We start from the raw sequence: 27,289 nt of genomic DNA, 5'->3' as shown, positions 1-27,289 counted from the left end.
TCCATTACCCGTAAAATGCAGGTGGAAATTTTTTTCGCGACTTTCACGAGTGGCAAAACAACGCAAATTCTTTCCTTATATGAAAAGATCAAGAATATGAGAAGATTGTGATGTTCTTTAAAGTAAGAACTTAATGCGATGATACTTTTCTTTACAGTACTTAAATATTTGAAAAGACGAAAATATAATAAATTAAGAACAAAAAATAGATATACTGAAAACAAATCGAAATTTATAGTTGTCTTTTTATTTGAATTGGTCATTCTCATTGAGACCAATAGAGAACAAATATTGTATTAACTGTTAGATGTTGTTTATGAAGACGTTAACACGAATATAAAACAAATTTGTATTACTTTGTACAAACATTTCTTATCGTAAGTTGATTGGATTTAGTCGAAAGGTCTTTAAAGTTCTACAACATCCATTTATATGTGGATTCAGGATTTTTTAACTGAATTTTCGAAATGAAATGGGACGTTTCACTATTGTTATTACGTTTCATACATTTCACAGGTATGCTAATTCTTAGAATTTAAACAACTGATGGTTTTGTTGCTTTTTGAATTTTCATTTTGACAAATAATAATAATAAGGAAAAAATAAAATAAAAAAATAAAAAACTCCAAAGAAAATTCAAATCGTAAGTCGGTACTCAAAAAGCAAAACCAAAAGTTCACACAAACCAAACGAATGGATAACAACTGTCGAACTCCTGACTTGTTACAGTTATTTTATTATGTAGAAACTGGCCGGATTAAACCTAGCTAAACCTTTAACTTTTATGACAGTGGCATTAAATTACATTATATTGACATCGATGTATAGTAGTTATCAAAGGTACCAGGATTATAATTTAGTACGCCAGACGCGCGTTTCATCTACGAAAGACCCACCAGTGACTCTCATGTCAAAATATTTATAAATCCAAACAAGTACTTATTTAATGAGCATTGAGTATCCAAAACTCCTAAACGTTGTTCCAAATACGGATAAGATAATCTTTGCCTGGGATAATAAAATCTTTTGTTTTTCGAAAAAAAAAGTTTTGTAAACAGGAAATTTATAAAAATAACCACATTATTGGTATTCATGTCAACAATGAAGTGTTGACTACTGGGCTGGTGATAACCTCGGGGACAAAACGTCTACCAACAGTGGCATTTACCTGGTGATGTAAATAGTTACCAAAGGTACCAGGCTTATAAACAAAGCAAACAGACATAATAGTTAAAAATGTTAAAAATAAAGATACAGCAGTCAACATTATCGAATAATCTTTTTTTTTTCTATCTATTGTCTTGTTTTTGTTTTCTCTTACTTGTTTTTCTGTTTATTATTTGATTTCGATTTTTTAGTTCATGATGTTTATGGCTGGAATAAGCCATCTTTTATCAGTAACTGGCACCCTATTGAATCTCAGAATTCAGAAAATTCAAGTCTTACAATGATACATTCCCTTGGTGAGCTTCCAGTTAAAGTGGATATTCAAATCAAAGTTGTCATAGATGGTGTGGATTACATTTTTACTGGAATCGGATCGGCACAAAGAGATAATGATGATGCACATGATTATGGAGGAGTTGTGTACATCTACAATGATGTGGAAGTTATTCTTTCGCTTCCATTTGGAGGCGCTGACAGCGGAGGCGTAGCCTATACAGGTATATTTCACGCACCTGTTCAGTTTCCTCTGCCTAGCTTTTTTATATTTTTATATCTTTTATATGTCTTCAAAATATACTAAGTTTTCTAAATTATTCAGTGGAAGAGTTTGAGATTTATGGTTTTCAGAATGTGATAATACAAAGAAATATTTGTTATGTAAGTGTTGATCCCAGAACAATTTTTTGTTGGATATAGTGACAAGCAATAAAGGCAGTAGTACTTTTAAATTAGAAGAAAACAAAATAACAATCGATGCAAAATGTAAATACATGTTTCAATTCCATAGTCTGGTTAAAACGTGTCAATTTAAACAGTACTCTCAAACTAATAAGATTAATACAGAGCAGTTGATCCATCCCTTATATTAGAATATTCAGTGGACATATTTTTTTTTTCATTTTCAACAAATTTAAATAACTAACAAAAAAAGTATGTATGTTTATCATTTACCGAAATACTTTTGTTGTGTGTATATTATTCTAGTTTACATATTGGCCGATACAAGGCACTGAAAATAATCTTTAAAAGAAGTACAGTTGGGCAGTAGATGACGTTAAAACAAGTTTCTGATGAACTTGTTTAAAAAAAGATAGCCATGCTTGCTTGGTACAATCAATTGAAGGGTCATTATCAAACGTTTATATTTCGTTGCTATTGAATTTGTGATTGTTTGAAGTTTGATTGAAATTAGTCAAACATTGAGGAACCTTGTTAAAATATTTGTCGTTTGCAGGTTATATCTTTGTAGATTATTATGTTTCAATAAAGACAACAGCAGTATACCAATGTTCAAAGTCATAAATAGATTAAGGATTAAGAGAAAACAAATCCGGATACCAAACTCAAACCGTGGGAAACGCTTCAACAATATTACTGACTTTGAACACTAACATTTTAAGAACAACAACAAAAAAGAAAAAAGAAAAACAAAACATTTTAAGAACAAGTGATGGGTTGAATCTTGTTTTATGGCTGACCAACTCCCCTTACCCCTACTTATATGATAATATTAAACAATTACCGCAAAAATGTCAATACTACTTGACAGTTCAAACATACTCAAGAAAGTCACTGCAAAGAGAAATATATAAATAAATGATATGATAGTGTATTCCAACAAGGTAATCGCAGAATAACAACGGAAATTTCCAATGATTTAATGACAGCACAGGACACCACAAACTGTGCGTCACATGAACAGATAAAAAATCGTATATAATATCAAATTAATCTTGAAATACGTATATACATTTATATGGAACAAGATAAAAAAAAAAACCTTAATTTAAATTTAATTTCACAATACTCGTCTAATTGATGGGGTGACGACGTCGTAATTTTTCGGACCAAAACTTTATTTTATCCATGGAAATCGGAAATAATACGGCTATAATGACAAATAAGACATGAAAAATGTACTGAACATACAAAATTCAAACGATAAGACATAACACAAAAGAAACATCATATGTAAACACATAAATGATAAACAAATACTCAGATAACGATTCAATCTCAAAGTTATTTGTTTTCAGCCTATATCTTATATTGGTAGGTTCACATTTAGAGTATAACGGACCGTCGTCTCCAGTACAGGGGAAACACAGCAATGGTTTTGTCCGAGTTAAGGCCTGGAAGCAAGCAGATTTTCCTATACCACTCTTTGAAAAAGCTGTAAAAATTTCAGGTAAGTTAGCGCATTAGACAACCCAATCTCCCAATTGACAACTCTTCATTCAAGTCACAATTTATTCAAAGAACCCAATTATAAATCAAATAAGAACAAAACAAAACTTCATTTAAAGATGGTAAATATTTATGAAATGTGCCAGGCTTATAATGCAATACGCCATAGGCGCGTTTCGTCTTCATAAGGCTCATCAGTGAATTTCAGATAAAATAATTATTAAGCCAAAATAAGCAATACAACCAATATTCCATGAGGCACTTATCACAGAAGTAAAGGAGAAACAAAAAAAGCAAAAATATACATGGCGTACATTAGTATAAAAGTATAATGATAGTGTTCCTTACAACAACATAAAATGTTATGGAACAATTACACACGATGCGATAATTATATTTTCAATTTTTGGCCTTTATCACGGAGCATTGGCTCAAGTTCAACAGCAAAATAAGAAAACTAAAGATGAATAAGTGCCTTATAATTTCAGATAATGAAACCGACAGCTTCAAAGAAATAAATCATCAAAGTTCGGTTTTTCCTGATCTCGTAACTGCACAAACACATTTGGATGGCGGTTATTATTCTGATGGACAAGGTGATTTGATTTAAAATTATAGAAAAAGAAAACATGTATTAAGTGCCAGTCTTTGTAACATTCAGGCAATTAAGATAAAAATCAAAACATGATCAGAAAAAAACACCAAGCTAATCATGTTACTAAATACTAATCATCATCCAGAGTTAAAAATTATTAGTCTTTTGTTTGTGTGTGTTTGGTAATATCAAATAACTTGGTTAGAACATTGGTTAGAATGATAGCAAGTTACAGAGTTATCTCCCTTTATTCGTTAATTTCTAGTGCATTTCAACCAAATTGTATCTTCTATTACCAGCAATGTATGGTATTTGTGTGCATAACTACATATTATGAACTAAATCAATGTCAAATGGGGTGGGGTTTTTTGGTCATGTTTTCACCACTGCCTGATTCTTAGGCAGACTGGCACTTAATATTCGAGAAGCTAGTGTTTAAATAGAACATTACTTCTAATGCGGTATGTTGAGTATGTCGTATAAGAGATATACTTACGTAACTCGAAATTCGGACCTAGTGGAATAGGTTATTGGCATTAAGGTGGCTGGGGCGTCTTAATTAAAACTGACAGAATTTTTTGATAACTTGTCAAGATAAAGCTTTTATCATGCTTTTTTCAAAACTGTATTAAAAAGTATGGGTCACCGGACTTTTTTTCACGCTACAGGTTGCGCAAAATTGTCAGATTTTGTATAGATTATTCATGGAAAATTAAATTTTGTGTGATAAAACGAAAACGTACTATAAGAACTTTAAGATAAAATGTGAGAATATTGCTCTTATAACATGCTTTCAAATAAGCAAAAGAAAAAATGGGGTCACCGAACTTGTTTTCTTGCTACATATCAAAATAGGTAAATTCATAACACTTTCTATTGTAAAATTTACTTTATCGGAGTTATCTCCCCTTATTTGGCAAAGTTTGAAAAAATCTAATCAAACACAAACAAGGCGTTTTTACAAAATTACAACTGAAGTTATGTTAAAACACACAATTTTCTATATTTATATCAAAAGTCTTTTACATAATTTACATACAACTCTCAAAATTTGCACATTTCATCAAATATATAGACCAAAGATATCTGCTTATTTAAAATCCAAGATGGAGGAAGACACCCGAGCCACCTTAAATTTAAATAAATATGGTCCTTACGTTCAAACAAAGTATTCCAGCCCTTTCAAAGTCATACACTGGCATTTTCGTCCATATAAATTTATTTTAACATGGCTTAAAATGATAGAAATCTAGCGTGTTTCTTTACCACGTGGGTTTCTATATTCCCGCACTAATTTTTACTGACTAAATATACCTACCATACGTACATATAAGGTTTAAAAGATCCCTCATAGTTTTGAATATGACAATTGTTTTCAATATACTATGCAGGTGAACGCCCTAATAAACATTATTCTGCCTTTCTTTAATGTTTATCGTCTTTTTATTAAATTTGTTGTGGAAAATATTAATTAAGAAATGTCAGAAATATCGAAACCAAAGTTTGCCAAAAATTGTCTCTCCATAAAGGTTGAAAATTGAGACAAACAGTTATCAAAGGTACCAGGATTATAATTTAGTACTCCAGACGCGCGTTTCGTCTATATAAGACTCATCAGTGACGCTCATATCAAAATATTTATAAAGCCAAACAAGTAAAAAGATGAAGAGCATTGAGGATCCAAAATTCCAAAAAATTGTGCCAAATACGGCTAAGGTAATCTATGCCTGGAATAAGAAAATCCTTAGTTTTTCGAAAAAATCAAAGTTTAGTAAACAGGAAATTTATAAAAATGACCACATTATTGATATTCATGTCAACACCGAAGTGTTGACTACTGGGCTGGTGATACCCTCGGGGACGAAACGTCCACCAGCAGTGGCATCGACCCAGTGGTGTAAATAGTTATCAAAGGTACCAGGATTATAATTTAGTACGCCAGACGCGCGCTTCGTCTATATAAGACTCATCAGTGACGCTCATATCAAAATATTTATAAAGCCAAACAAGTAAAAAGTTGAAGAGCATTGAGGATCCAAAATTCCAAAAAATGTGCCAAATACGGCTAAGGTAATCTATGCCTGGAATAAGAATATCCTTAGTTTTTCGAAAAAATCAAAGTTTAGTAAACAGGAAATTTATAAAAATGACCACATTATTGATATTCATGTCAACACCGAAGTGTTGACTACTGGGCTGGTGATACCTCGGGGACGAAACGTCCACCAGCAGTGGCATCGACCCAGTGGTGTAAATAGTTATCAAAGGTACCAGGATTATAATTTAGTACGCCAGACGCGCGTTTCGTCTATATAAGACTCATCAGTGACGCTCATATCAAAATATTTATAAAGCCAAACAAGTAAAAAGTTGAAGAGCATTGAGGATCCAAAATACAAAACGATAGCTTCCGCTCATTTTCTAATCAAACGTATTTTTTTCATTTATTAAAACATGTATTGATAAAAAAAAATCCCCATCTTTGCTGTTTTTAAAATTAAATTGTGTTCGACTAGGAATTGTTCTGTTCTTCTTTGACTTCTTTTAATTTGCTACCTGTCGGATTTTAAATACATATTTTATTTATTAATAGAAGTAAATTAACTTTTGTATTTTATTCATTTTATTGATTAACAATTAAAAGAGGGTCGCCTTATCTTTTTTACTGAATAAATTATTTACTGAAACATTGAACAACATGATATAATAAGATATTGTTGCCAGATGCTGATCTAGGATTTTGTATGGGGGAGTGGTATAGGTAACATTAGAAATGGAACCAAAAATTATTTGAATTTTATTAAAAGAAGTATTGATAGGATGTAAGGCCATAGTTTGTTTGCTGCATATCTTTTTTAATACATTGTGTATCCATATTTAGGGCGATACAATGAATAGAAACCAGACTTTATGAATATAGAATAACCGTAAATTATCGCGAAACGATGTTTTGAGCTAAGAACAAATGATATCTATTTCGATAAAATGTATGGTTACTTTTTTTTATACTGCAACTCTTGTAACTGTTCTTAGTGACATATTTAGAGTAAAAATCATCATTCTTAATTTTACGACGTAAAAGTTCCGCGAACCTGTATGTTTTATTGACGTCATGACTAAAACTGTATTGAAATGCAATATTGAAAAAGAACATTGACCTATATCATTTTTTTTTGCTCTTTGATTTCTTTTTCAATCCCCTAGCAAAATTGTTTTGAAAAGTTAGTTATTTTGAAACTAGAAGCGAACTCCCTTGTCTCGGGCGTACAAAAATTTCAGCGAAATAAAACATTTGTAGGGTTTTTTTCATTACAAATTTCATTTATTTCACTATAAGTTATATCTTTATGATATGGTACAAAAATCATCCATTAAGATCGATTAGGTTGGCCCCAAATGACTTTTAAAATGTTTATAACCTTGAAAAAGTTCCCAACTATCTCCCTTTGGTGCAAAAAAACACCACAATTTGTATTAAAAATTGAAATATCGTTTTTAGCACATCGGGGACTTATATTTTTTATTCTTGTTTTCAAAAAAGCTGTCTATTTGGTGTATGATAAAGTTCATTAATAGAAAAATATAACATAATCCTCTATTAAAAATAATTAGAAAATATTAGAGCCCTCTTAAGAGTTCTGACGTAAATCAAGCATACATTTGTACGTGCTATTCTTACAATCTATAAATATAATTAAAGACAAGATAAAAAAAAATAACGTGTGCTAATCATATGGTTTTCTTGACGAAGCGTCTTCGTTAATCTCATTTTATTAAATTCTGCAAAATGTGACAAAGTACTTTCAGAAAGGTTTATCGGTGATCCCAATTTTACCTTTGACAAAAGTATCTTGAAATAAAATAGAATTACATAGTAGATACTACATAAAAACTAGCGCAAATTACTATATCAATTCTTTACATATTTTGTTATTTGATATGGGATGATTTCGTAGACAACAACCTGAGCATCACTGAAGAGACATGAATTGTCGAAATGCGCATCTGGTGCAAGAAAATTGGTACCGTTAATTTGATTAAAGTGAATATTTAGTTATCGGTAATCAAATGCAACGATCAATATCCTTTGTATTTGAACTTTGATAAAATTCCCGTTAAACCAATTAATACAGAACACTCCATAAGTATACACTTCTTATTTTCTAAAAACAACACATATGGGATTTTTTTTTTATTAAAACATTTTGAAATAAATGAAAAATACATTTGATTAGAAATTAAATTGAAGCTATAATTTAATCTCAATTTTCAACTTTGTATAAAGAGACAGATTTTACGGACTCAGGTTTCGATGTTTTGAGAAATTGTAAGAAAAACATCCTTCTTAATATTTTTCTCGCAACAAATATAATGAAAATACAGAGAAATGTATAATTGGTCCTTCATCTGCCAATTCTATAGAGAATAATTGTCCTAATCAAAGTCATGAAAGGTAACTCTTACCTTACGTATGATAGGTATTGGATACATGTGTTTATTGTACGTTATTTTATTTCAGTGACAGTTAAGACGGGAATCTGGGAAAGCACGTGATAGAGTAAAATGAAATTTCTATCATCTGTCATCATGATTAAATCATTTTAAATTAACAAAAATCCAAGTGTATGATTCTAAGGTATAGGAATACTATGTTTAACCTTGAGCGTCATATTAAAACAAACTTAAAGGTTGGCAATAACCAGTCCAATAAGAAGAATGTACGTACGCCGTGTTCTATGCTATGTCATGTTATAAAGAGTTACACATGGTGAAGTTGAAATCATCCCTTTGTAAGTTTTACGGACGCCATCACAAGTTGGTTGACAGTTATGGGATAACCGTTTCACAAATGATATCGGATATTTTCCTTACGTCGTAACTACACTCCCCTTTCCTTTCATGAATGTGACCTCCCGAATTGGACGTTTTACCTGATTTGTTATCACATAAGCAACACGGCGGGTGCCACATGTGGAGCAGGATCTGCTTACCCTTCTGGAGCACCTGAGATCACCCCTGGTTTTGGTGGAGTTTGTGTTGCTTATTCTTTAGTTTTCTAAGTTGTGTCATGTGTATTTTTGTTTTTCTGTTTGTCTTTTTCATTTTTAGCCATGGCGTTGTCAGTTTATTTTTGATTTATGAGTTTGACTGTCCCTCTGGTATCTTTCGTCTCTCTTTTATAAGAATGTATTATTTGTGCTATTTACAATAATAATTTTAGTTAATTTTCTTTATTTCTCTTTTTTCTAACTTTGTTTTGCATAACAAAAGTTTATCAGGTTGAATATCAAGTGAAAAGTGAAATGAAAGCCTTTTGTAAAAATTAAGATAATTGATAGAAGAAGGATACGCATGGGAAATCATAATAAAAAGAATTTATTGAATTAGAAACCAAGAAGAGTGACCACATTCACACAATCGAATACATACCCACACCCCTCATTTTCTTTCATTTGTACATTTATTACATTACATGTATATTTGTTTTTCAAATTAACTATATTCAAATATCAAACACCTTTCTCATTCACAGTAAACCTTTTGTGAAGTCCATTACTTGTTTGCTTCATTTGTTTTCATTCACATTGGCTTTTATCTTGCCTGCTTCAAATGTTTAAGATGACCTTTAAATGATAACAAGAGTTTTTTATATAGATTTAGAGTTAAATTTTGGATATTTTTTTTTCTTCACATTTGCATGTAACGTGCATTATGCATATAATATGGAAACTGTGAGTTTGGAAATCGGGATGTTATAATATAATACAAATGCCAATGGTTATTTGAGATGACATATACATGCATGAAATTATAATGTTGAGAATATAGACAGCTGAGTTAATATTATAGCAAAATGATAAATACTCATTTCCAATTCTAAGAATGTCAGCGAAAAATTGCCACCAATATTCAGCAATATGAAAATAGTAGGTACCGGGAGTAATTAATGAATCGCCCATAACATATAGAATTGACAATGGTAATGGGGAGTTTGTCAAAGAGACAACAACTCGACCATAAAACAAACAACAGCAGAAGGTCACCAATAGTTCTTTAATGCAGCGAGAAACTTCCGCACGCGGAGGCGTCCTTCAGCTGACCCCTAAAGAAATAGTACAGTGATATAGACGCCATACTGAACTCCGAAGTATACACAAGAAACTAAAATTGATAGCCTACAAGACTAAAAAAGGCCAGAGGCTCCTGACTTGGGACAGATATATATGTTTTTGCGATCTCAGCCATCCCCCTATACATGTAGCCAATGTAGAAAAATAAAAATATAACAAAGGAGGGACGAAATATACCATAGGGACAGTCAAACTTATAAATCTGCACAGTACAGTAAAATACGCACAGTAAAATGTTTACATTCATCACTTTTTTCATTTTCTAATATTTTAATCTACTGATACATCATGATTCAATCACTTTTGGGAAATATTTCATAAAGCACAACATAAAATCCCGTCATTAAGCGATTCTAGGAGCTCTTCTGGTTTTAAACAAGCTTTTTTCAATAATTTAAGTATAATTGTATGTGATTATACAGCTCTTCAACTGTTTGTGGTTGTTATTTTTTATTGGCTTTACAACATTAAAAAAACCAAAACGCACGAAATTTATTGATTTTGTTTTCCTGTAAAACACTATCTATACTTATATAATACAACGTAACTCCGTTTTTACAGGAGTTATATTCCAAATGACGACTCTTTCTACATTCAATTGTCTTGGTGGCTTGATGTTTGGTTATTCTGAAACAAAAGTGAGATTGTGGGTACCTTTTCAAAAACCATTAAACAATAATGATTGTAACGGTGAGTAACGTTTGTAATGGTGATTAATGTTTGTAACAGTGTGTAACATTTGTAATGATAAGTGTTGATTATAATGGTAAGTTATGAATGTAATGTTGTAATAGTTGTAAATATTTAACATTCGATGTAAAAGAGGGACGAAAGATACCAGAGGGACAGTCAAACTCATAAATCGACAACTAACTGACAACGACATGGCTAAATAAGAACAGGACAAACAAACAAACAATAGTACACATAACACAACATAGAAAACTAAAGAATACACTACACGAACCCCACCAACAAGTAGGTCACATTTATAAAAGGGAAGGGGACTGTAGTTACGACGTAAGGAACATATCCGATATTATTTGTGAAACGGTTATTCCATAACGGTCAACCAACTCGTGATGGCGTCCGTAAAATTTACGAAGAGATGATTTCAACTTTACCATTTGGAACTCTTGATTTAATAGCTTCCTTGTGAGAAACAACCTTCTATCAAGGAAATCATGATTGGAAATGCAAGCACGGGAATATCGTATCAATTGGGAGATATATACACTGTATGCAGGTGCTGCTGGAATGTTGCTACTTAGAAATGGAAAGTTCACAACTTGAAAGCTGCAATCATCTCTTTTTTCGTGAAGTTTTGTTTTCAATCGACCCCCATTGTAAACTATTACTAAGAAATGGATGTAATGGTGCAAAAATTAGGAATGTAGAGAATGTTGACAATTACTAGACATGAGGGTATTTTAGTGACAGTAGTTAAGCATTGAAACAGGCCATATACGATCCCATCAAATGGATTTTTCAAATAATTTTAACATGATTAACGCTCTGTATACAAAGCACTTCTCATACATAGAAAATCGAATAAAACGGTCCAATTCCGACAGGACAATACATTCGTTAGTGTAAATTATCAAAGTATATTACGGATAAAGTAGTTTGACACAAACATGACAAGAGCTATGTTCAACCATTTTTATAATGGCTTGTGGTTAAGAACAAAACAACGCTTCAAATCATAAATCTTGAAACTCACGATGTCAAAAGACAGCAGAAAGATACAGGCGGCACATTCAACTCTTATAGCGAAAATAAACTGACAACACAATGGCTTAAAAAGAAACAGACAAACAGTACACAAAAGTACACAAAATGCAACACAGAAAATCTAAAGACTCAGCAACACTATCTCCACCAAAAAATAAGGAAGATTACATGTGCTCAGGAAGGATAACCAGTTGCGATGTTTTAATAAGTCTACATCGGTAAGTTATATTCATGAAAAGGGGATGGGGTGTATATACGACATAAGACTCATTGAAATTCGCTGTTTATTTATATCATCATATCATCAATAAATAACGCATCTTTTATCATCATTTGACGCAAATTAAACCGACCCTTTAAAAAAATGTACTAAATAACATGATCTCGATTGTTTACTTTTACCGAAAACTTTGAATCAATAAGACTTCAGACTTCTGTATCTTTACCTTTTTTCACTGATACCACGACTTTTAACTTGTGTCTTACTATTTAAATCTTTAAATCTTTTATATTATATAACATATCACTAACGCAAAACAAGAAGGGTATAAAAACAAGAATGAGACAACTCTCCACAAGGGACCAAATGACACAGAAATTAACAACTATAGGTCACCTTACGGCCTTCAACAATAAACAAAGCCTATACCGTATAATCACATATAGTAGACCCCGAAATTACAATATAAAACAATTCAAGAATTATAACAGACATAGACATACAGAACATAGCAGGGTTAAACATGATAGCGGGAACCAAACCCCCTCTCCTTACATGTACAATATCATTACGAACAATACAAATCTGTTGAAAAAGGTTTAACACATCAGATGGATAAAAGTACAAATACTTCAACTTCAAGTGGACATGACAGGGTACTTGTACTACCTTATTCTGATATGTAATAGGTGTAATACCACCATTGATTGTCTCTTATTAGTCTTTGTTAAATTTGCTCTTTTCAAAAAAATGTGCAGAAGTTGATTCAAATAAAGAAATAATTGTCATGAAGTAAGTTTTATCCTGTCCGGTACTACTCTAGAAAATAATTCCCATAACATTTCATTGCATACAATAAAATAACCATCACTAGAAGTTAACCCATCAAATTTCTCCCCTTATCCATGTTAGCTACTTAGCATGTAACCTGTGTACAAGGTTTAGGAACTTTGTAACCTCAAGTTTACAAATTATTCCATACAAACCCCAAATAAAAAAACCAATAGTGATTTAAATACCTAACACATATATTTATGAAACAGAAATGTGTTACTGTAATAAAATTTAGAATTAATTACCTACAACTTGTCAAATTTAAGGGACTAATTATTTCTACCTATTTTCGTATGCAACCAGATGTGACGTACCATGATTTGGTGGTATTGCACCAATAAAAAGAATACCGCAATCCAATGTACATCCAATTAAAGTAAGAACTGACAAAACAAAAAGCTAGATATTATTAGATGATGTTAAAGACAAATATTTATTTTGATATGGTACGGGGCCCGTGTGTATAGAGTTTTTTCTTAACATAGGTCGTTTTAAGCATATGGACCCAATCCTTTTCAGATCGGTGGGCTGACCGGGTTTTTATCATTTCATCCCGATAATAAAAGTGTCCTCACCTGAATAGAAGGGTATTTATCATTGTTCCTTAATAGATGAATCCAACATCAACAAAAAAGGAAGATATCTACGTGGATAAAACAAACATATCTAAATTACAAATAATACAAGATGGTCTTGAAGTATAGATTTTGCGTACTGACGTTGGTTATCATCTTAATAACGTGTTATAGTATTATTTTATTAGTCTTTATTAATATTACTTGTACTGTTAAGTCAATTTTTGAGATATTCTTTTGAATTGGCTCTGTGGTTATATAAAAACATCATACCTTGACATAAGATAGGATTTCCTTGTGTCTAATCCATTTTGCTTTAATTCAGCAAATAAAATATGTTTTAATTAAGACATCAGATTTAAGAGGTGAAGTATTCTTAAAGCATGCATATGTTTTCATTGTGGAAGTTGGTTAGACATACGATGTTCTATTCTACAGTTGCAGTATTCTTAGGTTAGACATAAGATTTTCTATTCCACAGGTGCAGTATTCTTTCAGCATGACGGATGGGGGAGAAATAGTTTAGTTAGTAACAATGGAACAGTTGTTCTTAAAGGCTATAAACTTGATGAAAACTTGGCATTTGAGACTACTGTGAGGGTTAAAGACAGAATAAGCAGTCAGGACATTGTATATCCCTCATTATACAACATTGATCATGCATTAGTTACCGTTCAGGTAGGGCATACATATGGCATTAACATGAAGCAAAAGACGAAAAGGGAGAATACAAAATCGGAAAAAAAACTGAAATACATCAACTAAACAAGAAAGTAAAAAAAAATTGACAAAAAAATGTTTCTTTGAATACTAAAGACGTCGCATTTTTCGTATTTATTTTTTTAGACTCATTTAAGTAAAGGCAACAGTAGTATACCGCTGTTCAAAAGTGATAAATCGATTCAGAGAAAACAAATCCAGATTACAAAGAAAATATTGGGAAAAACATCAACTATAAGAGTAAAACAAGGAAACAACAGAAACCCTTAAGTACAACAAAAGATGTATAAAACTTTCCAAATATATCATTGAATTCGAAAGAACTAAGTTAAGGTCAACATACAGTTAAATGACTATGTCAAAGATTTTGGTAAAACTTTCATACAACGTTGGTTTGTTTAACTATAACTGAAAATTGTAGAAAAAATATGCGTTTATCTCTTTTATTTACTAAATATTCCTTTAAAACATGTTAATTTTGGTATAGAAAGCACACTCAATCGACAATAAATATTTGAAATCAACAAGTCTCTAGTTACTAATCCATACATGTTTCTTACAAATTCTTATGTTGTTGACGCATAAATTTTCGTTCAATTAATATGAGGATCAAGGGGTCTGACAAAGATGTCCTTTACAATTTTTTGTTTCATTTATGTTTAATTGATCAAGGGTCAAACGACAAGTTCCTTAACATTTATTTGTTTAGCTTAAACTCAGTAGGACGACTTCATGTTGAGTTCCATATTGAGTAGTAACATGTGAGCGCATTTTGTATATGTCAGAAAGCTACTTCTAGTTTGCTGATATTATAAGTTTCTCATTATGTAAAAATAAATAAATAGTTCTCTGCAACTACCACACATGATGACTAATTTTGGTTAGCAGATTGAAAGTAATATGTGTTAATCATTGACTGCTTTTCAATATTAATATAGTATATTCATAAAGGCAACAGTAATATATCGCTGTTCGAAATTCATAAATCAATAGATAAAAACGAATCCGGGTTACAAACTAAAACTGAGGGAAAGGCATCATATATAGAGAACTACGACACAACAAAAACAATTAAACACCAATATCAATTAGATATTGTAGAAAAAAACATAGCGTGCTTTTTGACAGGCAGACGAACAACCGAATTATTAGGAAGAATGACATATGTCGTCTTACACTCTCACAGTAGTTATAAGTATTTTAGTCTCAAGCATTTGTAAATTTTAGGTGAAACATGATGAGAATGGTGGAAATAATCAGGGTATGATTTTTGATGGAGCGGGAAGTGCTCTTTCAACAACTACAAAATATTCAGGAGTGATATATGTCTATACAAATAGCAGTATATTATTATGGACACCAAGTAGCCACAAAGGATACATGATATCTATTAATAATAGGTGGGGCAGTGGACAGATGCCATCAGCTGAAACTAGTGCAGATGTAATTGTAAGAGTATATGCAGGTATTTGATATTTAGGTATCCATGAAATAATATACACGATACAAACTTAACATATAAATCTTATTAAAACAATGCACGTGTATAAATATACACTTTCATCTATAATGTACTTATGAAATGGTTTCCTTTCAAGGTTTACAGAACCATGACAAAATATACACTATAGGATACTGACGTATAAACAAACAAATCATATTTAAACAATGTAAGTCCGGGCTTCATAAAAATGCAGTTTTCGCTGGCCATGTGTTACCTTTCCACGTCAGTTTTTAATCTAGCGGCGTACTACAATACATGATATATAAGGCATGGAGATGTTATTTTTACAGATCAGCTAAATTATCTATAGTAAAGGATCCTACAAATAAATGTAAGATACAGTCACAAAGAAAATACAAGTACCTAAATATTTCAATATTTTCAAAGTAAAAAAAATTTAAAGTAAAAAAAATAGTACTAAATATTAAAAGTAAATTTCAGTATTACATATTTTAGTATAGAAAAAGTACCTATATGCAAAATTAACTGTGTAGGTTTCATATTCATATTAAATTACAATCTTTCTAAATTGATCAATAGCTACAGTTGGCAAGAAATGATTATATATCGATTTTTTTTTTAAATTTGGGCAACTTCAATATAACACTTTCGCCTCAAAAGCTGAATATTATCAACTTTATCTATTATGAATTTAGTTGAATAAGAAAAAGCGCATTGTTTATATAATGTTTACAATTTCTTCTTGTTCAACATCAGGTATATAGTGACAAATGCACAGTGCCCTGGTATGTCACTATATGTTTACAATTTCTTCTTGTTCAACATCAGGTATATAGTGACAAATGCACAGTGCCCTGGTATGTCACTATATGTTGGCGATACTGTTACTTAAAAGCGCGACAACAATTGTTAACACAGCCAACTATTGATTCTAGATGAGAACATATCAAAAAACTTATAACTTTGAATAGCACATTGCATACGTGTTAAGGTTAAACTAATATAAAAGACAATCTTAAAGTTAATTTACGGCCGTTCAATATGGTGATAATGTTTGATACTCTTTATAATATCGATATGCCTATGAGTTTTCTATACCCAACATCTTGATTAAGAAAGAAAGTAAACACATAAAAAGAAATCTTAATTTAATGAACAAATAAATGAATAAGTCAAATTCGATATTCAAACAAATATCCCAGTAGATATTGAACTATTGAACTATAAATTGAGGTTATGTCTACTTGAACTGGTATATGAAGTACGGTAAGATTAGAAGAACTATGATTAGGGGTGTCTATTTGTAAAACACGTGTTTTTAAAATAACCAGATACATTCTTAATAAAAATAATTGAATATCAAATGAATGACATGGCCTAATACATTTTTGAACAAACGTTGTCTACTATATTTATCTATTGCCTATGAATTTTAAGTTGCGATATATCTGAGAAATTGATCTTGTGTTTACATCTATCTACATGTCAATTAAATAGTGACCAAACAACCATTTAAACCATATATGTATCCATACAATATGCCAACTATGCAAGATCAAGTTTCTGGGGATTGTGTAACCTAATTTTAAGATGATGACATAGTTATAGTACCATGAAGTTTAAACACCTACACTGATATCGTCAGAATAAAGCTTTCGCTGATAAGCAGCTCACATCGTCGTAGAATAGTTTCTCCAGTAGCAGCAACGCCAATTCAGTGCACATGCATAATGATGGATTTGTTTTAGAAAGTTTCTCATTACAAAAAATGCGAAAAGAATAATTACAAGATGTTAAATTATCAAAAGTGCGCATGAAGCAAATCGGCAGCTTAACTTTCCTTAGTGGTGTTGCAAACATAAAGAAATTAAGTCAAACTTATTGCTTGTTTGTTGGAGGGAATGAAAAAAATAGCTGAAACCTAAATTAATATCGAATTTAGCATAGGAAGAAATTTGAAAGGAGCATATGCATAAATACATAATGTTTGTTCATGTCTATGTCTCTGGTATTGTGTAAATATTGAATTTTAAATCGGGGATTTTTTTTTATTAATCATAATATTGTTTTGAAATAACCCCTTTCCAAATGAGCCATCTTTAATTAATAATGAAAGTATTAATATGTTATGTAGGCTATATTGATGTGTTCTTCTGTTATTTAGTAGTAGAATGTCCAGATCCATCTTCGTCGAATTCCAACTATACAATAAGTAATGGTTTAAGAGTTGGATCAGTTGTAACATACTACTGTGATAGCGGTTACATCTATACAGCTGGGTATCTTAGCCGTACATGTCAGTCTAACAGACACTGGGAGGGCACTGATCCAATTTGTTCACGTATGTATTACCACCTACAGTTTCTCAATTCTGATACAAAGCCATTCTAACTACCCTAGTGTGTTTCAATTTTATCTTCTTAATTCTTTGATTTATAATAGAGAAATAATACATGGAAGCAATAGATTTTTTGTACATTTACACATAGCCTGATCCGTGATCTTTCTTTAATAATGGTTATAAATAAATTCATCAAAAAGGATAGTTGTATAAACGAAAAAAACTGTTACTTTTTTATTTACTTTGTCGTATACATTTTCTTCATGTATTGTGGATTCTAATTTGAACAGAAATGCAGTGTCTTCATCCAGATGGAATTGCAAATGGAACATATGTTTTTACCGGGAAAAGTATTGGTGACACTGTCAAATACACATGTAATGTTCATTATCAATATGAAGCTGGAGATTTAGAGCGTACTTGTCAATTAGGTGGATATTGGGATGGAATTCCACCTGTGTGCTCAGGTACCAATACTCATTTAGTTTTCGTGCTTATGAACTGTATTAAACACAAAAAATGTTTGAACTGTAGATCATTTGTACACGATTTGCTATAAAGTTTTTGACAACACTACGTCCTACTTTCGTCAAAGACTGTGTGGGTATCCTCTAGTTGCCAAATATGCTAGAATCTTATTGGTTGAATTTATTTATACAAGAACAGAAAGTAAAAGGATGTGTTATCATATCATTGATAGCAAAGCGAGCACACATTATCCTTTTAAAGCACAGTAGCAAAACATTTGTAAGGATTCCGCGAAAACCAGTGTCTCGCTTACTTATGAATCAAATAAATATTTTTAAAACTTTAACTACAGACTATATGTAATGTGAACTTGAAGAAAAACTAAGTCCATACATAAGTAACATACTGAAAAACGAAAAATACATTTGAACAAAAATTTCCTTATAGATACTAGCTTCTGTCCAAGTTTGGTACAAATCCAGGCTAGTTTAAGACAGTTATTTAAATTTTGAAAACTTAAACAACAAAATGAATGTAATGTTAACTGTCAAAAACACTAAGTCCATTTAAAAGTAAAATACGGATAAAAAGGATTTATTTTTTACAAAATATTTTTCTGGATACTATCTTAGGATCCTAAACAAGGTTCTATCTAAGTATGGTAGAAATCCAGGTTAGTTAAATACATTTCAAAATCATTAAAGTTGTGGACGCCGACGACGCCGACGACAACGACGCCTATAACGGAATGTAGGATTGCTTTGTCTCGCTTTTTCGACAAATGCCGAATGCTCGACAAAAACGAAGGACAAAAGTACTAGTACACAAATTACCATAGCACAATAACAAAATGACGGGATGTACAAGTATAGAGCCCCGTCTCGAGTGGATAAAGATCGTATCACACTCGATGCGGTGGTCGAATCTATGTTGATCTCAAGATATGTTATATCAGTTTATTTCGATTTGTGAGTTTGACTGTCCCTCTGATATCTTTCGTCCCTCTTTCATATGTAAGAAATACACTTTTTTAGTGATTAAATGTGCGCATCCAGGAGGTGTCTTCAAAGCAACTTACAGGGTAGCAGGCTTCGCTCCAGGCAATACAGTCACGTATACATGTGTTGCTGGGTCAATGCAGCAAGCAGGAGATTCAACTAGAGTTTGTCAGTTAAATGGATCCTGGAATGGCATCCCGATAGTTTGTTATACAGCAGCAGCAGGTATTACATCAGTAGAAACTCGTTCAAATTTTCTAATTCTATGTGTTTATCGTGACAAGTAAAAATCCTTTGAAAAGTGTGAACAGCAATGTTACAATTGCGAAAAGGGATGACTTGATTTTAGCACCAGGAATAAGATTCTATTTCAGTACCTTTCTTTTAAGGAGCAAAACTCTAACAAGAAAAAATTCTGACAGGAAACGCTAGCTTTGGATAATTGATTTGGACATATTAATCCTATGAAGGCGTCAATTGTTCGTTGAGTCATAAAAATTGAAAGTTCACAATTATGAAAAACTAAATACTCTCTTGGGTCGTAATAATTACCAGGCTTCTCACAAAAGAACTCAACGTTACTCAATTTTATTACGGCACAATATATATATACACAAGACAAATAAATATATTTCACAGCACAGGACAAACACTCGACTGTACCACTGACAGTCACATATAACAAGTAAAGTTAATGTTAAATATAGCGTCTAGCCATTAGAAATGTTCAATATATTAGTCCAAACAGTCGAATAAACACATGAGCTAGCCACAGTATACATAAGCACATCTTATATATAAGCACATAAAATACAATAAAATTAATAACTAACACAGTTGTATGCGGCGGGTGGGTGGGTAAATAATTTCAATGAAAATTTTCAAATGTACCGCGAATCCCGAAACAAAGAAATATATAAGAGCGTCCTGTATCCAGGTAACAAATTAACCAATCAAAATAGAGAATACTCGGAACAATTTCTTCCGAGTAAATGTAAACAGTGATTCACGTGGTAATTATCCATTTTTATAAAATCAAAAATTACACAATTACCAGGCTTCTCACAAAAGAACTCAACGTTACTCAATTTTATTACGGCACAATATATATATACACAAGACAAATAAATATATTTCACAGCACAGGACAAACACTCGACTGTACCACTGACAGTCACATATAACAAGTAAAGTTAATGTTAAATATAGCGTCTAGCCATTAGAAATGTTCAATATATTAGTCCAAACAGTCGAATAAACACATGAGCTAGCCGCCAAGCCAACGGCCGCCAAAAAATAAACAAACAACTGTGTTGCACAAAGAATGAAGCAAATTAATTTAAACTAACATATAAACAATACACAATTTAAGCTTGTTAATCTAGCATGCAAGAAATAATATCCAGCACAAACTAAATAAATAAAGCAAGCAAGGAAGAAACAATATCAACCCTGAACATAAACTTTTCTCCATACAAGAAACCATATCTCATATGAAAAGAAACATCACCCCACAGTGCGAACAATACTCACTGAAAAGAGTCCCTTACCTGCAATATAAAATAAAAATTATTAGTACATAATATATAAATAAACATTACTACATCATAACCCAACAAACAAATACAACCCTTACATATTAAGGAAAATAAAATACAAAATATCCAAATTTTAGTATGGAAGAAATAATATCAACCATAAACTAAAAGAAACAAAAGGAAGTATGGCAGAAACATAAAATTCAACCACTACTAATCCTTTAACTCCATCTGAGAAAATCATCTCAAATGACAAGTTACCATATCTAAATCAAATGAGCAACCCGTCTTTTAAAATATACCCCTAACTGCCTTGTACCTTCACAATTCAGGTGCAAACCACCATCTTTATATGCAAATAACTCCACCTTTGGCTTTCCACATTTCAAAAAATATCTATACGAATGAATGAACTCTACATTATAACTCAAACATAAATTTAACAAAGCCATATTAACTGCCTTAATTTTTTGACCTGTTTCCTCAAAATCTACAGGACGAGGAAGAATACCAGACATAGCAATAACCATAGAAGGAAACAACAACTTAGCAGTTGAAATCAAATTACAATAAGCAGACTTAAACTGATCAATAGATAAAATATGAATATCATTGGTACCACAATGAATTATTAAACATTTATAACCTTCATAAATACTCCCCTTGTTCTTGTTAAGCTGATAGGTTATTTCTCCTATGGAAGCCCCCCGAAACGCAAACACATCAGCATTCTCAAGCTTCACATATTTTGCAATTGAGTCTGACACTATTAGAAAAGTTCCTGGTTCTGCAAAGAAACAGTTTAAATTAGTAACCTAACGAGGAAACACTCTTTGACATCATTTGTGAAACTTGTAGTTTTTGTTCCAAAGTAAATTCTAAATAATTTTTATAAGCATCACTATGCCAATCTCCATGAAGTTGAATTAGTTCAGTAGAAACATCAGCATCAAAAGCTAAAGATGCACCCCCTCTTCTAAAACTATGAGTAGAGTAAAACAAAGAGTTACGACCTGTTTTTTGTATTAAATATCTAAGCTTATTTTGATACTCTTTATAAATAATGGGTAGGATGCGTCCCTTTTTAACTTTACAAAAGGCAGGATCCTTTTTAACAGCTGGAATAGCTTCGATCATATTCTTGTATGCATTAACTGGACATAAAATACTCCCATGAATACTAGAAATTGGAATTCTCAACTTTCTTTGTCCAAACTGAATTGTTTTGGACCATTTCAAAATAATAATTAAAACATCATTTTCAATAATAATGTCCCCTCTACATAATTGCTTATTTTCATCAAATTCCTTTTCTGAATTAGGAACAAGATTAGATTTTCTACTCATCATAAAAAAGGCTAACAAAAACAAACTCCAGAAAGTCTTATCTTTGGGATCATTCAAATCCATAAACTCATAAATCTGTTTTAAAATCAAAGGAGTTATAGGAAGCGCTTTCCTTGGTAAATGAGGATTTAATCTCTGTAAACCTTTCAAAGTAAGTTTTAATGAAAAACTTTGTAGATAAGGAAACTGCAAATCATTGTATAAATGCAATAATCTTACTCCATTAATATAATTTTTAATAGAATGCACTGATTTAAAAGACCTGCTCAAAAATTGAGCATACAAACACACAGTATTCAAAGATGCTGGTAAAAATTTAAAACCGAAATAAATACAAAATGTTAAAAAAGTCCTCCACTGAACTTTAATGTTCTCAAACGTGCCACGAGCAAAGGCCGACTTGCACGATGCCTGCTGATCCACTTTCAACAAATTCAGCTGTAAATCTGCAATAAATTACCAATCATGCGTAAACTGAAAAAGACCTGAATAGACAAATTTCTCAAAACATTTACCTAGTCTTACAACAGGCAATTCATAAAATAAGTCTTCAAATCTTGAATCAGAATGCCATCTTGACAAAATATCTGCTGTTCTGTTTTCAACTCCAGGAAAATGAACAGCCTTAATTTCAAAATTATACTTTGCAGCATAAAATAAAATTTCTCTTAAACAACATTGCATATAAGCATCTCTAGTACAACCAGAATTCAAAACCATCACAGTAGATTGATTATCACATCTCACTAAAATCTTTCTATTTACAAAATGTACACTCCATACTTTAACACTAATCATTAAAGCAACTAATTCAAATTGATTTATATGCAAATTCAAATCCATTAAAAAGGAAGGAAATTCAACATGAAAAAACTCTCTTTTTTCAAAAAACCAACCTCCACATCCACTCAAAGTAGCATCTGTCTCCAATATTTCATCTGGCTGAGACCAATCCTCTAAAGCCATCATAGAAACACCATTATAAGACTTTAAAAATTGATACCACCATAATAAATCTTTCCTTATATACAAAGGAATAACATGGTCACATTTGTCATCTGGTAAACTACGAAGCCAAGTAAGCAATCTAGATACAAATAGCCTTCCTGGTCTTACACAATTCGATACAAAATGTAGTTTACCTAACAATGACTGTAACTGTCTAACTGTAGCAACCAGTAAATTTAACCAAGTCTTTACCAACAATAAAATCTCTTCCACTCTCTCAGTTGTTACTGAAATTGTAAGTTCCGAAGTGTCAAACTTCACTCCTAAAAATGTCATAACTGTACTTGGAGAGCTAGCCTTCTCCACTGATTCTTCAAGACCACAACTGTTTAAAAGTCTACCTAATAAATCAAATACAACATTTGCATCTTCTGATTTTTCAGCTCCAGCAAAATCATCTAAATAGTTTAATAATAAATGTCCAGACTGCTTCATCATGTAAACTACCGATGAAGTCACTCTCTGACAAATATGAGCTGATGACCTAAGTCCCATACTTAAAACTCTGTCTACAAAAATGTGATTTTTCCAATGAAATCCTACAAAATTGATATCTCCAGGATCAATTGGAATTTGGCGATAAGCCCGTTTCAAGTCCCTCTTAAAAATACCACAATTTCTGCCTTTTAACTTAATAAGATTAACAAAATCATCTACTGATGGATAAGTCAAATTAACTGATTCACCCAAATAAATATCTTTATCAATACCTGCATTAATGCAATTTTCAGAAGGAAAACTTAAATCTAGTATTACCCTTCTTTCACCTGGTGTACTCTTTGGCACTGAATTTAAAGGAGATAACACTAACGAAGAATATATAAAAGGGTTCACTTTTAAAGGCCCAATAACAGCTTTATATTCTAACTCCTTTTTCAAATATTTCAAAATGAAATCTGGAAAATCTCTAGCACCGCTATGATTACGAGGCTTTTTGATATCTACTATATCACCTGCTGTATAACCAATGGGAAAACCAAATTCTAATAAGTCACACAAAATGTGATCACTATAGTCAACTAACATAGATCTAAAAAATTCTATTTTTAACTTTGAAAAAACTGGTATTTTACAACCTAAATAATTCGGTAAACCTGATAATTTAATTTCTCTCTGAATATCCACAAAATACTGTAAATCTAAGGAATTAACATTCAAATCACAAATTAAACACTTTTTGTGTTTATGACAAAATTCATCAATTTTTAAATTCAAAGATGACTGAATTGGTAAAGATTTATTTACTTCCCTTTTACTTGAAATTCTATAATTGTCATTATTAACTGTACAAGTATCACTTTTAAAAACCTCAATTGACTGAGAGATTTCCCCTTTATCAATCAGCATTTTGTCCTTATTTGAATCTACAAGTAACCATTCAGGATAAAAAGTATCTATCACTTTTGAATTAAAATTCCCAATGCTATTAACAGCTTTTTCTAATTCTAGTCACGGCATATGAGGACAAGCTGATGAACTCTCTGGATGTTTCATTTTAGCCTTATCCTCCCGTAAACATGTGGCACAAACATGTTGTACAAATCTACTTTTGCCTGCAATATCCAAATTATGACCATCCTTCGAAACGTTACATTTATTTCTCTGATACAAAGGACAATACCAAATTTTTTTATCAAAATTCTTTTCAGAAGATTTATCTGAATATTTACTAGCAGTTTTATTCAACACTTTCTTTCCTATTAACATTCTAACCTCCAACAGAGAAGTATCATCAGACCAGACATTCTCACCTTTTTCAAGTAATTTTACCCATGCTGCATAAAAATTTAACAGCACAGACCATTCAAATTCACTAGCATAATAACAAATTTTGTTCAGTAAAGATAATCTACCCTCTCTTTCTTTTTTACCAATTTTGCAATGTCTTATAATTTCTAATTCACCAGCACAAAATTGACTCATGGTTAGCTGTCTAAATTCCACAGCCTTTCTGTTTGTAAACTCATATTTGAGTTCAGATTGCGGCCAGTTCATTTTAATTGTAACCTTATCATGAGGTCTATCCTTAATACCAGATCTGACCTTCTTTTTTTTATGCTTATTTTTCTTTTTATGTGTAGTTTGACTATCAGAGTCCGAACTAGATACAAAATTTGGCTCCGACTCATTACCCGTACTACTCATGCTACTATCAGAACTTAAACTACTACTTAAAGAAGAATCAGACTCTGAGTCAGACTCTGTGGCTATCATTTGCTTCATGTGTTTCTCTACAATTTTCTTAGTCTTTGCATCTTTTCTTAAATGTTTAATACTTAAACTAGAAAGTTCATCACCTTTACTATCTTTCACTGCCCCTTTGCCTTTGCCTTTATCTTTATCTTTACCTTTATCTGTTTCTTTACCTTTCTCTTTATCTGTTTCTTTGTTTTTACCTTTGATCTTCTTGGACTGATCCACCTTCTGGCCGGATTTCTCCTTCTTCGGCTTAGAGGCCCCTTTTAACTCGAGCTCCTCCAACTCCTCCAATTCCTTCATTCTCTTCTGTATTTCCTGTCGTAATTCCACCTTTCTCTTCTTGTTCTTCATTGCTTTCTCCTTCTGTTTAACTTCCTTGAGTTTCCTGACCAATTCTTTAGTTTCCTCATCGGTGTCCGACTCGTCCGAATCCAAATAAATAGAAAGACGTTCTTTCAGGTCTTCGTAATCCACCTTTGACATACTGTCAGATCCACCAGTCGCACCGTGCACAAGCTCGCCACTAACCTCTTGTTCCGTGGTTACTGCCTCGGACTGCATACCAAGTTGATCGAAAACTCTGTAATCAAAACTCTTCTTCACACGCCTGGGTAAAACTGCCCGAATTTCCTGGTTAATGTTGCTCATGTAAATAATTTCAATGAAAATTTTCAAATGTACCGCGAATCCCGAAACAAAGAAATATATAAGAGCGTCCTGTATCCAGGTAACAAATTAACCAATCAAAATAGAGAATACTCGGAACAATTTCTTCCGAGTAAATGTAAACAGTGATTCACGTGGTAATTATCCATTTTTATAAAATCAAAAATTACACGTTTAGTTTATAATATAAGGCGTTCTCAATTGTATATACAACATTCACAACTAACTTTGAACTAAGTCAGATGACATAATCTATAAAGCAAAAATTTAATCTAAAGGAAATTGTTGTCTGTATTCATTCTCCCAGATTAGATACTGGAATAAATTCCGAATCCTATGATTTAAGGAACAAAAAGAGCAAAATTGGTTCCAAATGAAACACCGATTATGTTTGTAAACACATCATCTACATTGTAACCTATAAGTTGCCAACAAAAAATATTTTCTAAATAATGTCAGTCTAATCATGAAAAGAAACAAGATAATCAGATATACTATATATATGAGATGTTGATAATAGTTTGGTTTAATTATAATCTATAATTATTTTGTTTTAAATTCAGGACCAACAAACTTCAATCGAGTTGTTTATTCTCCACAAGAATTAGCAGAAAGTATTAAAAAGACGAAAAAAGAATTGACTGTTGATAAGAAAACAACATCATCGTATACCAGAACACTAGTCTGTGCTACTGATTCACGGCCGTCGTCATTGTACATTGGTACCGTAGGCATAGTGCTGTTCAGTTCCATGCTTGCTGCTGTGATATTACCAGATATAATTATCTTTATACGTCACATTTGGCACATGTCAAATATTTATAGACGTCAATAGTGAAATGTTAACATACCTATGACGGGAAGCTTCTTTTGTCTTTGTTAATTGAATTTCTATTCTCTTTCTTTAAGTCACAATAGATTATTTCATAATTTTTGTTAAATAATGATCGAAATTGTAAGAATATATTCGAATATCTTAATACTTATATTCATTATGCCAAGTGGTTTTGGTTTGATGATTTTTTTTAAATTCTATTGATCTAGATCGACATACACAACTTATAATTCCATTTCACGATGTAAACAAATTATAAAT

At 31.7% G+C, this 27,289-nt stretch overlaps 1 protein-coding gene across 1 annotated transcript; it reads left to right on the top strand.

The window, feature by feature from the left end:
- The first annotated feature begins 419 nt into the window (after window positions 1-419).
- Window positions 420-27,028, top strand: LOC134688071 (uncharacterized). Its single transcript, XM_063548539.1, has 11 exons — window positions 420-516; window positions 1,359-1,664; window positions 3,224-3,355; window positions 3,843-3,950; window positions 10,642-10,770; window positions 13,925-14,121; window positions 15,391-15,628; window positions 17,793-17,969; window positions 18,260-18,436; window positions 19,472-19,660; window positions 26,757-27,028. The coding sequence occupies exons 1-11, from the start codon at window positions 468-470 to the stop codon at window positions 27,026-27,028; spliced, it is 1,974 nt and encodes a 657-aa protein (XP_063404609.1). The 5' UTR covers window positions 420-467.
- The last annotated feature ends 261 nt before the right edge of the window (window positions 27,029-27,289 follow it).

This window comes from Mytilus trossulus, chromosome 10 (genome assembly GCF_036588685.1).
Source record: "Mytilus trossulus isolate FHL-02 chromosome 10, PNRI_Mtr1.1.1.hap1, whole genome shotgun sequence".
NCBI classification, from domain to species: domain Eukaryota; kingdom Metazoa; phylum Mollusca; class Bivalvia; order Mytilida; family Mytilidae; genus Mytilus; species Mytilus trossulus.
Note: the sequence above shows the minus strand (reverse complement) of the source record. Positions and strands in the feature narration are given on the sequence as shown.

Excerpts from the sequence above, each read along its gene's own strand:
- LOC134688071 (XM_063548539.1), top strand. The coding sequence starts at position 468 with ATGAAATGGGACGTTTCACTATTGTTATTACGTTTCATACATTTCACA. Across the intron at positions 3,356-3,842 it reads AAAAGCTGTAAAAATTTCAG|ATAATGAAACCGACAGCTTC; the intron begins GTAAGTTAGCGC and ends TTATAATTTCAG. Across the intron at positions 19,661-26,756 it reads TTGTTATACAGCAGCAGCAG|GACCAACAAACTTCAATCGA; the intron begins GTATTACATCAG and ends TTTTAAATTCAG.